The sequence below is a fragment of the Vipera ursinii genome (assembly GCF_947247035.1).
Source record: "Vipera ursinii genome assembly, chromosome: 10".
Taxonomy (NCBI): Eukaryota; Metazoa; Chordata; class Lepidosauria; order Squamata; family Viperidae; genus Vipera; species Vipera ursinii.
In genome coordinates, this window is record NC_139520.1 from 22,781,912 (window position 1) to 22,793,971 (window position 12,060).

General features: G+C 48.2%; 2 protein-coding genes across 11 annotated transcripts in view; one reads left to right on the plus strand and one right to left on the minus strand.

Annotated features, from left to right (window-relative positions):
• The window catches only part of NFAT5 (nuclear factor of activated T cells 5), a 45,350-nt gene extending 38,796 nt beyond the window's left edge, over positions 1-6,554 (plus strand). For all 7 annotated transcript variants that reach the window (XM_083370572.1, XM_083370573.1, XM_083370578.1 and 4 more), the window contains one exon: positions 783-6,554. The gene's annotated coding sequence lies outside the window, so the exon portion shown is untranslated. The remainder of the gene's footprint in view (positions 1-782) is intronic.
• Positions 6,555-7,500: 946 nt separating this feature from the next.
• On the minus strand, positions 7,501-10,881 carry NQO1 (NAD(P)H quinone dehydrogenase 1). Of its 4 annotated transcripts, XM_083370291.1 has the most exons (6): positions 10,628-10,881; positions 10,265-10,429; positions 10,049-10,179; positions 9,724-9,837; positions 9,352-9,453; positions 7,501-8,871 (listed from the first exon to the last, which is right to left on the minus strand). In XM_083370291.1, exons 1-6 carry the CDS (start codon positions 10,632-10,634, stop codon positions 8,536-8,538), a joined length of 855 nt encoding a protein of 284 aa, XP_083226417.1. In that variant the 5' UTR covers positions 10,635-10,881; the 3' UTR covers positions 7,501-8,535. The 4 variants fall into 4 exon arrangements, with proteins under 4 accessions (XP_083226417.1, XP_083226419.1, XP_083226416.1 ...); XM_083370293.1 differs by lacking the exon at positions 10,265-10,429; XM_083370290.1 differs by having other exon boundaries at positions 10,265-10,881.
• Between the last annotated feature and the right edge of the window lie 1,179 nt (positions 10,882-12,060).

Sequence of the window (12,060 nt, forward strand, 5' to 3'; positions counted from 1 at the left end):
GCCTCTTTCAGAGCCACAGCGTGAGCCCCTTCAGAGAACCAATGACTGCTGCTTGATTGGCCCACCCCACCTGTGCTGGCAGAGGAGGCATGCTTTGGGTCCATCAGCCAGGGCATTCTGGCTATTGGGGTCCAGGAGAAGAGCCTTCTCTGCCGTTGCGCCTACCCTTTGGAACATCTTGCCCCCTGAAGTGAGGTTGGTTCCAACCCTCCTGACCTTCTGCAAGGGCCTAAAGACTGGCTTGGTGTTCCAAAGGGGGGGAGGGGCTTCAGTGTTGGGGTAGTTGATAGATTAACAACAGCTCGCACCCCCTTCTCGTCCTACTATCTTCCTCCCTCCCTCCATCGTATAACTGGATTGATTATCTGGATTTTGTTATAGTATTGTATGTATATAGTTTTATATAGTTTTAATATTGTAAGCCACTCAGAGTTGCCTTGTGGTAAGATGGCTGGCTAATAAATTTTACAAATAAATAAATCCATCTAGCCTGCTTAGCAGCCTGAAGAGTCAGGAGGATCATGACTCTAACCTGTGTACGTTCTCATGGGTTTCTGTGAAAGCAATAAGCCTAGAGAAGAATGGGGTGACTGCCATCATAGGGGATTTAACATGAGCCCTTAAGATTGCTGGGTTGTACCCATTTTTAAACTGAGGCAGCTTTTCGCTGAGTATCTTTTCATGGAGAAAACCCAGCTGTTGAAGGCTGCTGAACGCAAGTGAGGAAGGGTGAGTCTTTGTGTTATTTATAAATGTCTTTTTGTTTTCTTTCTTTCATTCAGAAATCCTGCACTGGACAGACCGATTTGAAAGACTCCTTTAGCTCTAGTGATTCTGGAGTTTAGCAAAGTAGCGTTAACTCTTCTCTGTTGAAAGATGGCCTAAAGCAACATCTTCATCCTTGCTTTGGAAGAACACCACTCTGGAAGTGCTGCTGAAGTGTGTGTGTGTGGGGGAGCCAGGTTTTGTGTTATTCAGGCATGGGCTGGACTGTTACCTCCATCCCCAATTCTGTGAGGAATGCAGCGCATGGCTGTCATGTGTCAGCACAGGGCAAGGACATGGGCTCTCTCTTCCTCTCCTGTCTTTTTCTGGTTTTCACGATTCCTTGAGCGCATTTCATTTGATGGGTTCCCATGATTTGTGGCTAAGTATGGGAATGGTTTCCATTGAAAAATGTGGCTTGAGTAGTATAGCACAAGTCTTCTGTGTCTGCTGTGAATCCCACCCAGGGTCATGGCTTGATGCTGCACATGTCAGGTAGTGGATTGGGCTCTGAAGCAGCAGCTGCTCCCATCAGAGTGGTGAAGGAGAGGCTCCTGTGGTGGTTTGAGGAGCACCAAGAGGGCCTTGCAGGGGAGGCAGCCTCAGATCGGGGCTGTGGCTTGCTGAGAGTTGGGCACAGATGGCTCTTCTCCCTTCTCGGAAGGAACCAGTTGCTGGTCTAAGGAACAGGCTCTTTTTGGAGCCTGCTTGGATCAAACGGTGTCTGACTCTTCTTAAAGCTTCTCACTAGTTTCCCACCCTCCTATTTAAATATTCTGCTTCTGATACCATTGCCTTTGCTGGGAGATGGAGGCTCCATGGTGGGAACCCGGGACCTTCTCTAAGCTCCACTTTGGACTCCAGGGCGGAGGAGTAGCCTTGGCCCTGCCAAAGGCCTTTGGTAAAAAGCTAGTGCGGTCCAGACTGTGTCACCCTAGCAGGCTCTCCTGGGGCTCACCTCCTGCAGCTGCCTCCAGGGCTCTCGTGCATCGACCGCTGCGTGGGGTCTCTGCCGCTCCAGAAGGTTCCTGTGCAGCTCTTGCTGACCTGGGGGGGGGGGCGTTCCGGGGACATCCTGGCTGTCTGTCTTCTGTGTTGAGAAGAATGTTGCTTGTCTCCCTCGTGCGCCCCTGCGTGGGGCTTCTTCCTCATGCTGTGCCAGTCTGTCTCTTCTGTTAGTGGTCCGTGCGTTCTGTCCCAAGGAGTTTGGGTTACGTTTTCAGTAGTACAGGCTCTTTTTCCAATATGAAGGGAACTTTTAGGAGAGAGACTTACTCGGGGTGATTTAATTTTGAATACAGTTTTCAGTCGTTCAAGTTTTGGATGGTTTATATCTAATGTGTGTTTCATTTTTTGGAAAGCGCTATTTTGTATTTAGTAAATGATAAACTATTTTGCTATTTGTACTAGATGAGTACATTGGCGTGTATATATGTGTGTGTGTGTGTGTGTGTGTGTGTGTATATATATATGTATATATATATATGTATGTATATATATATATATATATATATATATATATATATATATATATATATATATATATATAAATAAATAATCTCACATATGTTCACACACTTATATTCTTGCTACAGATTTCTGTGGCAAATGTGTGAGTTTATAGCCTCTTCTCCCACCACATGGCGGCGTCTGGTAACGGGGGAAGGAGGACGGGTTTGTTAAATCTTCATGGAGTATTTTTGCTGCAGGTGTTCCTTCTTTGTCTCTGGCCATTCTGTCAGTGCTGGCTGGCCGTGAAGGCAGCTTCGTGCCTGAGGGACGGATCTCCTGCTGCAGGGGGACTTGGCGGGGGAGCCCCTTGGGGTGACTTCTTAAGAGCTGGGATTTGATTCTGCTTTTATTCTCTGTTAATGTCTAATGTTTTTGCAGGCTTTTTAATTTATAACACTAATACCCTCTGCTTTCCCTCTTTTGTAAATGCTATAGATACCTTGAACCTAATTCCGATGCTGAGAAAGAGAGGTACATACATGCTGAGGGAATTATGGGGAGGCGGTGAGGAGAGTGCAAAAGGCCCCAAGTCAGTTTGCTTTTTGGGGGGGTGGATGTGTCACAGTCTGAGGTCAGCTCCTTGTTAAGAGGTTCTCCTGTCCTCTCTGAAGGTGCCAGGGAGGGGAATGAGCAGGGGCAGTCTGGTGAGCTGCTCGGGGCCAATGCCAAGACACCTGGGACCAATCCTTCATTGAACCAAGATTCTGCCCAGATCCCCAGGAAGCTGCTGGTTCTCCTGGCCACTTCTTGTAACGTCAGCATGTGCTGCTTGTGCAAAATGGTGGAATTGATACTTTGTTGGCTGGTCTTTACTTTTCCTTGGTCCAGTTTAGGTCAATGTTTAAATGTGTAACATTTTGAATATGTGATTTGGTTACCAAATGTATCTCTTTGGAGCAAAGGGGCTGCTCAGTAGCTGGCAGAGGCTGGTCCTGCATCTTTGCTCCTGCTTTCTATGGGCAAAGGGAACGGAGGAAGCAGAGCCTGCCAAGGCCACGAGAGACTCAGTTTCCCTTGGCAAGCTCTGCATTTAGCTGCTTCAGCAACCCAGCCTGGTTGCTGGAACTTGCTGTGTTTCTGCACAAAGGCTGCATTCCCCATCTCGCTATTTTCAGGGCAAGAAATGTGAGGGACACTGAAGAATGAGAAAGCCCAGCGGGAAGAAGGATCAATCTTTTGTTGTGGAAGGAGATAGTCCCTGCCTCTCACTCACTGAAGGAGGGATTATGGAACTCATTTGTAGAATTAAGTAGGTCTTTGTGGTTACAAGACCCAGGAAGATTAAAGTTCAAAAGAAAGTGTAGTCTTTTAAAATAAAGTACATTGCCCTTTTAAGGTTTATAGTAAGAAGTACATTGCCCTTTTAAAGTTTATAGTAAGAATTTTGCCATACAGGTAGTCCTTGACTTACATCCTTTCATTTAATGACCAAAGTTACAGGAGCGCTGAAAAAAATGATTTACAACAGATCCTCACACTTACAGTCATCGTCACAGTATTCCCATGGTCACATGATCAAAATTCCAGCACTTGCAACTGGCATGTAGGTCTGGTAGTTACAGTGTCCTGGGGTCAAGTAGATCCCCTTTGAGGGGTCAAGTAGATCCCCTTTGAGATCTTTGCAGCCATCATCTGACAAGCAAAGTCAATGGGGAAAGCCAGATTCAGGTAACAACCTTGAAATTCATTCAGCAACTTTAGTGATTGGCTTAACGACCATAGCAGAAAAGGTTGAAAATTGAGCATGATTCACTTAACAGTTGTCATCCTTAGCAATGGAAAGTTGAGGACTACATGTAGAATAAAAGGCAAATTGAAAGAAAAAAGAAAGTGAAGGAAATGAAAAAAATTTAAAGACTTCCAATTTTCTTTTCAACAGGTGGTTTATTTAATAATCCCTCCTTAGAAGTATAATAAAATGTATAATCCCTCAGTCCCTTATTTAGTCCAAGCCTGGCTTAATCTTCAAACCCATAAGCCATAATTTCATTTCTTTATTCAGTGAAAAGTCCATAAGGTTTCCAGTCATTCAAAAAGTTTTTTTAAAATGACTAAACAGTGTGTAGGACAAGTTTTTCATTTCTGCAAATTCTGACATTTGCACAATCCATTCTTCCACTGTGGGGATTTCATTAATCTTCCATTGCATAGTTGTGCATATGATAAACTTGCTGCAATTACCATATATAAGATCGGTCTGCCGTGAGTTTTTCTTAATTCATTTTCCATAAGACTGAATAAAGAGAGTTCTAGTTGTTTTGAAATATTAATCTTTTAAGATTCTTTGCATCGTGTGAATTTGTATCCAAAGTGTATTGGCTTTTTCACAAGTCCATCATGCGTGATAAAATATCCCCTCATGTTTATAAATTTCTAACGCTACTTTGAAATACCTTTATATTTTTGATAACTTTTCTGGTGTCGTATACCAATAATACATCATTTTATAAAAAAATTCTCTTATATTTATAACATAATGTAAATTTAACACCAATTACCCAGATTTTATCCCAATATCAATCTCTATATTATATCCAAAATTAATGAACCATTTTGTCATGCTATCTTCAAACTTGTTCATCTTCCATTTCAAATCTTAACAAAAGTTTATACATTTTTCCTATTATATATTCATCATTTGTGTACAATTCAAATTCCAATTTATATTTTTCAGTTCCATTTATCTTTTTTTTAACTCCACGTATCTAGACCATTGAAAGCTATATCCCTTTGAGTTCAGTTGCTCTCTTCATCTTAATTTCTCCGTCCTCCTGTATGAATAGGTCTATTTCTCCATATTGGCTGTTTGTGTTCTATAGAATGCTTCTTTGCTAAGGTCAGTAAATGTATCTTCAGACCCAACCAGTGTTCGTATTTATTCCATATTCTCAATACATTATTTTTCACATAATTAAAATCCACAATGTTATGCTACAATAAGAATCTATAGCAAACAAACCTCAAATCATGACCCTTCATTTCATTCTTTTTTTCTCAGCAAGACCAATCCTTTCATCCAAATTAAGAGTACAAAGTACAATTTAAAATCGAGCAATCCTAATGCTTCCTATCTCTTGCATCCTACAGAATTTTGTATTTAACCCTTGATTTCTTGCTATGCCATACAAATCTAGATAAAATTATTTGCCACTATTTAAAAGAAGTATTTTTCAAAATACTTTGAAATAAATAACATTATTCTAGTTATTTATTGTTGTCACAGAAATTCTTCCAAGCTGTGAGAGTTGCAACTTCTCCTTTCTTAATAAATCTTTCTTAGTTTTATTCTATACCTTAATTGCCTTGAAATAACATGCAAGTCATATTAGACATGGTGATGTCTCACTAGAAAGCCGTTTGCTCGGGTGGTTAAGAGTTCAGGCTAGAAACCTGGAGGTTTTGAGTTCTAGTTCCACCATAGACACAGAGCTGGCCAGATGACTTTGGGCTGGTCACTCTCCGTCCTCATAAGAAGGCAGAGACAAACCATGAACGAAATCTTGCTAAGAAAACTGCAGGGACTTGTCCAAGCAGGTGCCAGAAGTCAATACTGACTCAAAAATGTACACACACACACACACACACAGAGAGAGAGAGAGAGAGAGAGAGAGAGCTATTTCTTTCTCAGTTTGAAAACCACGAGGTGGGAGTGGCCCCCAGTCATTGCAGGCAGCTCCTGATTCAGTCATAGTAAGCAGGCGGTTTCTCAAAGCAACAAATTCTTTTTCAGCTACACTTCTGCGTGCCCTGAAGCAATAAGCAGGCTGATCGTCCCTTCCTCTCTGCCCTAAATGCAGCAGCTGGCTTGGGCTGTTCCAGCTGCTCAGAATTGGTTCTGTTGGCTTGGAAATGGAATCTCTTTGGAGCCAGAAGCTTTGTGAATGCCAGAGATGCTCTCCCTGCATCTCTCAGTCCCAGCTTCCCAAGTGTTGGTCACCTTACAAGGGAAGCTGCTTGGATCATGGGAAACAGGCCGCCAGTGCCCCCCCCCCCCCGGCTTTCCTTCCTCTTATTTCCTGTGTTCCTGCTTTGCTTTGAGCAGGACAGAAATGAAGCAGCCATTGAGCAGCCCCTTCCAGACCCTGCAATGTGAATGTAGCCTGATTTGGCCCATTGTGCATTTGTGTATCCCTGGCTTGTGTCGGTGGGTTTCTCAGAGCACTGATAACCAATTTTCAATTTATTCTATCGAAGGGGCTGGGTGGGGTACTTGGTTTGCATTTGTTTTTTAGCTCTTCTGTGATAACTTGTTGAATATTAAAGAGATATTTTGCTTCTATTGGGACATTTGTATACTTGCAACTATATTTCTGTACAGTCCTGCAGTCCAGAATAAAACTTTGAAAGTTTTCATTTCATAATGTATAACTGGCGTGCTGTTCTTTCCAACATCTTCCATTTGAGTTTTGCAAAGTGCCTTCTTCTCAGGCTCAGAAGCTGAAGAACACTGAGACTGCAGGAAGAGGCTCACCATGTTACTCATTCCAGAGCCTTATTTTTTCTGTTGCATTCATTTTCTCCAGCTGACGGCCACTTTTGGGCTGCGTGCTTGGTATTCCGGGATTGTCATGTCAGAAATGGTATAGGGACTCCTGCTTGGGTGGGGAGTTGGACTGGATGACCTACAAGATCCCTTCCAACTCTGTTATTCTGTTTTGTTCTATTCTATTCTATTCCTATTCTTCAACAAGCTTTGGGGTTGTCTGGGGATGCTTACCCTGGGAACAGCATTGGGAGAAGTGCAGATCTTGGCAAATGGGGTGGGGGAGGGAGACCTTTATGTGGGAATAAAGTCTTTAGGCTTGATGATCTTCTGAACATGGCCTGTGATTTGCCTTTCAACATGGCAGGTGCGAACAGAGATGGAACTCTCTGTTCTGCTTTATGGAGTGAAGACTGAAAAATGTTCCTGATAACCCATAGTGTGTTTAAATAGAAATGGGAATACCCCAAGATGCAGTTTGGGCACTGAGATTTTAGATGTGATCGAAGGCCATACAAAGTCTCACCTCTGTATTAATGTCTTCTATTCTGCATTCTGAAACTTGAGTCAGTCAATCTGTGTCTCACACAACTAAGGGGACTTGGCTTTTCTCTGCTTTTTTGGTTGTGCATGTCTCTTCTGCAAGGCCAATGGCCATTTCTAAAGCAATCTACAAGACCTCACTGAAAGAATGTATAAAAGAATCAAATTACCTGGCAAATTAATCACAGAACATTGGCAACGTACATATTCAGGGCTTTTATTTCATTAAGAACATTTACAGACAGAAAAGGATGGGCAATTATCACTTCATACCTAGCATGTGACAGATTAGTCTCAGCAGCTAGACCTGGAGCTTAAAAAGCAGGCATTGATGGCATCCTAAATAATAATAAACCTTTATTGTCAAAGTACAACATGTGTACATTGAGATTAGCTGAGCCTCCCCCCCCCCCCGTGCTCTCTCCCCCCAACACACAGTGACAACAAACCCTCCATCCCACCACACTATGTGAACCAACTACTCCACACACCGGCCTCCCAAATCAATTCTGCATAAGATTATGTCCCATTTAAAAGCCTAACAGCCCACGGATAAAAGCTATTTTTCAGCCTGTTGGTACGGCTGGCTATATTCCTATATCTCCTACCAGATGGTAGGAGAGTAAAGAGATACCGTCCAGGGTGTGAGTCATCCCTGAGAATCTTCCTCACTCTTCCAAGGCAACGAGCCCTGGCGAGGTCATCCAGTGGTGTCAGGGGACAGCCCACAATGTCTTGTGCTGTGCTCACCACCCTCTGTAATACTTTCCTATCCACGGCTGTCAGACCAGCATACCAAACCACAATACCATACGAGAGGACGCTCTCTATAGTAGACCGGTAAAAGAGGGTCATAAGCTGTTGTTCTACCCTGTTCTTCCGCAAGACCCTAAGAAAGTGAAGCCTCTGTTGGGCCTTTCTAGCCACCTGAGTTGTGTTAACTTTATTTTTTCTAATATGCAAAGAGAAAAGACTCCCAGGTTTTAGGCAACGTGAATGCTGAAGCAGTGCTAGCAGACCTCTAATCCCATTGGCAGGCAGCCCTTAAAGGCAATCAAACCCCACAATTACACCACCAAGAGGAAGGACAGAGCTGGGTGGAAAACCTACCTGAATGATCCAGCACTGCCTTGGCTGAGCAGTCGCTCAGGAAGGCCCAGCTGAGAGGCCCCCTTCCCTGCACCTGCTAATTTCTAGGAGGGGGGTGAGGGGGGTTCACGGTCACTGCAATCCTACACAGCTTCCCCATGGGACAAATACTTCTCCTGGGCCTTGGTCTGTTGGTCTGGTGGGAATGGCTTCCCCAGGTGCTGGCCAACAGTCAGCCCGTATTTCTCCTTTTCCTGCTCTTCCTGGACATCTTTCTTCAGCACAAAGCCCTTAGCAAAATTCAGCTCAAAAAGGCTGTTTGGGGCAAAGCTGAGAGGCTCCTCTTCCCAAATGGCTGTCAGTCTCCTCTTCCAATCCTCCAGGATTTGGGAGCGGGCATTCTCCGGAGTGTGCTGGCCAATGCTGAAAGCAATCTGGGGAGCCAAGACTTGGAAGCCGCAGAAATGAAGGGTGCCACTCTGCATGGGTGAGAACCATAAGTGCCATAAAGCTTGCTGGGAGTCAGGCGAATGCACCATCTTAGCATTTTGTCTTGAAAGAACCACCCATACCCTGAACATCTTGCCAGGTTCACAGAACCAAGAGCAGTTAACTTCAGAGTAGTTATTGTTGTTTAACTATAGACAGAAATGTCGCCAGAGACTAAATCAACTGGCTGCATAACTAGTAGATAATAACCTGTGAAATGTTTGTGTGTGTGTGTCCACCTTTGCCCTTTTCCTGCATACCAGAAATTCTCTTTCTTCTTGGGAAGAGCCCCTCCCTCCTGAGACTTCGGACTACATTCCGCCCTATGCACACAAAACTTTTCTTCCCTTTGGAAACCCCTGAGATGCCCCTGAGGCCTGTATTTCAAGAAGAGGCTAAGCGACATCCCCATCCCCCTCCTCAGGAAGTGAGCTGTTCCTAAGATTGGCTCCCTTGTCTTCTTTCCTCACCTGTATTGGCCAGAGCAGGATGTTAATGTCTCCGTTGATGCCTGCTGGGGTGTACATGGAACCCATCCCGCCAGTGGTGAAAGACAGCACGGCCTTCTTTTTCTGCAGGCCAGCAAAGCACAGTCAGGCCCGGCAGCCAGCCCAGCTCCCCCTGGAGGGAGAGGAACCAGCAGGGTCCTGTCGCCACCACTGCTGCCAGACTCTTCTGGTTTTCTGGCTGAGGGCCAGAAAACGGCAGCAGCAAGATGCCAGTTGGGCTGGCGACTGCCTGCCGCCCCCCTCCTTTCCGTCTGGGGTGGGGACTGCAGCTCCTTCCTGGAAGCCTGCCCAGCAAAGGCGGGCCAGCTGCCCCCTCTGCCCGCAGCCGCCTACCTGGAAGGGCCCCTGGTCGTACATAGCGTCATAGGAGTAGGCGAAGCCCTGGACGAGGACCCGGTCGAACCAGCCTTTCAGAATGGCCGGGAGGCCAAACCAATGGAGAGGAAACTGGAAGGCAAGCAGGGCCGGGCGGCGTCAGGCAAGCAGGGCCGGGCGCGCGGAGCCCCCGATCCGGCACCTGGGCTGGCCGGGTTCTGACCCGCTCTGCGGAGCCCCGCCTAAGCCCGGACGACGCCGGAGGGTCGGGCGCCAGGTGCGCCGGCCGCGCGGAGAAGGGATCGGGGCTGGGCGGGCGCCAGGCGCGGCAAGGGGAGCCCACCTGGAACAGGACGAGGTCGGCGGCTTCCAGCTTCTCCACCTCGCTCAGGATGTCGCCGCGAAGGCGGCCTGCCTTCCAGGCCAGCCCGGCCTCCTTCGAGTAGTTGAGGTTGCGCGGGTCGTCGGGGTCTCCTGCGGCGGGGCGAGCGGCAAGTTAGGCGGCGGCGGCGAGCGCGCCGGGCAGGGGCGGGGCGGGGCGGGGCGGGGGGGTCGGTACCGGCGAAGTCCGCGCGCGACAGGACCGGGTCGAAGCGCTGCGCGTAGAGGTCGGAGACGGCGACGCTCCAGCCGGCGCCCTCCAGCGCCTGGACGGCCGCCCGCTGCATGGCGTGGTTGAAGGAGGCTGGTTCCTGGTGGGCCAGCACGATCAGCGCCCGTCTCGCTGCCGGGAGAGGAAGAGGAGGAGGGAGAGGAAGGCGCCGGCGGGCTCGCTCGCGCACGCACACAGCCGCCGCCAGCAGCCAGAGGAGCGGCGCCCCGGGCAGAGCCGCAGCCCGCCGGCCGCTCCAGCGCTCCCTGCGCGGCCTAGCTCCGGAGGGGCGGCGGCTGGGCGACAGAGCCCGCCGCGAGGGAGACTTACCAGCCATGGACCGGGATCGAGGGCGCCGCGGCGGCAGGACGAGCGAGCGAGCGCGGAGGCGCCTTTAGCAGCGGCCGGCGGCGGAGAGCAGCAGCGCGTCGAGGTCCAGAGGGCGCTCGCTCCGAAACGGCCCGGCAGAGCCCGCCTCGGCTACGATCGCCGGCCTTTGGGGGCGGCGCCTTCCCCAGCCTTGGCTCTCGCTCTCAGGCCGGCCGCGGCGAGTCAAGGGTACCTTAGCAGACCCTCTGCCCTTCGGCCGCCCTTTCCCCGCTAAGGGTGCCGCTCTCCCGTGCTTAGGACGCCTGTCCCCGAGGACGGAAGTGGCCGATTAGCCCCGGGACCGGCAGCTCGAATGCGGCTGCCACTCGGCCTCGATGGCTGGCTCCCAGCTGGGGTCCCACTAACTCCGTCTCCTTCAAAGGGGGACAGCTGGGATAGAACCTGGAAGGAACCGCTCCGGGTGCACTAAAACAAGGAGGCACCGGCTCCCCTGGGACTCCAGGATCACAGGCCCTGGCTGGCAACCATGCTGGTATCCACAACAGGAGAACCTGGGCCCCAGACGGCCTTTGTCCACCATAAACTGGTGGCTTCCTGCCCTACTCTGGGTGCTCCACCCACTGGCCCCCACTGCCCTCAACCCACTGAAACATCCCACCAGGTTACGCAGGAGCAGCTTCAGTGACAACAGATTTCTGCTGCCAGATTTCCATATAGGTGGGAAGGTAAAGAGTGCAACAGGCATCTCAGTGTGCGGCAAAACCCCTTCCCGTCAGCTGAGAGGCAAAGGGGACGCCGGCGGCTTTTGGCCCTGCAACTTGGAATCGAACACAGGCCAGAGCAACCTGCACACCGGAGGCTACAACAGCCCAGCCAGTCTCACTTCAAAGTGAAGATAGAAACACCTCCCCATCCCTCTGAGACAGTCCCCAGGACCAAAGGTTTCCTCTTCCAAGCCTTCAGGCTTATGCCTGCAATGGCCCATATGGCCCTGCAGTCACCATTTACTTTTTTGCCAGAAATACTTCTGGTTTTCAGCAAAAAAAAGGATCTATAACAAATAGGTTTGCTTAACAACTGCATTTGCTTAATCACCACAAAATAGGTCATACAAAAGGGTCCTGCCATGTGATGACCCACTTTACGACAGCCACAACCTATGACCATAACCTCCAGGCTCAATTACAGTCAGAAGTCAAGGACTACTGTTACACATCTGCAGCTTCTCCTTCAGAGATAAAAATCATAACATAAACACCCATATCAGCTGAATTGGTTAGAGCTGGTAGTTCAAATATTCAAGCCCAAATTGTACTACAAAAGCCACTCACTGTTCAGTCCCACTAGGTAGGCCAGGCGAGAAAGCCAACTCCAGAGGAAGACTAGAACTACACTTCATTAAGAGGAGATGTAAGAGACTCTGATCAGGCTTT

Coding starts and splice junctions, on each gene's coding strand:
- NQO1 (XM_083370290.1), bottom strand. CDS start 10,634: ATGGCTGGTAAGTCTCCCTCGCGGCGGGCTCTGTCGCCCAGCCGCCGC. Junction 10,180..10,264: donor GTCGCGCGCGGACTTCGCCG/GTACCGACCCCC, acceptor GCCCCGCCGCAG/GAGACCCCGACGACCCGCGC. Junction 9,454..9,723: donor ACGACCAGGGGCCCTTCCAG/GTAGGCGGCTGC, acceptor GCTGGCCTGCAG/AAAAAGAAGGCCGTGCTGTC.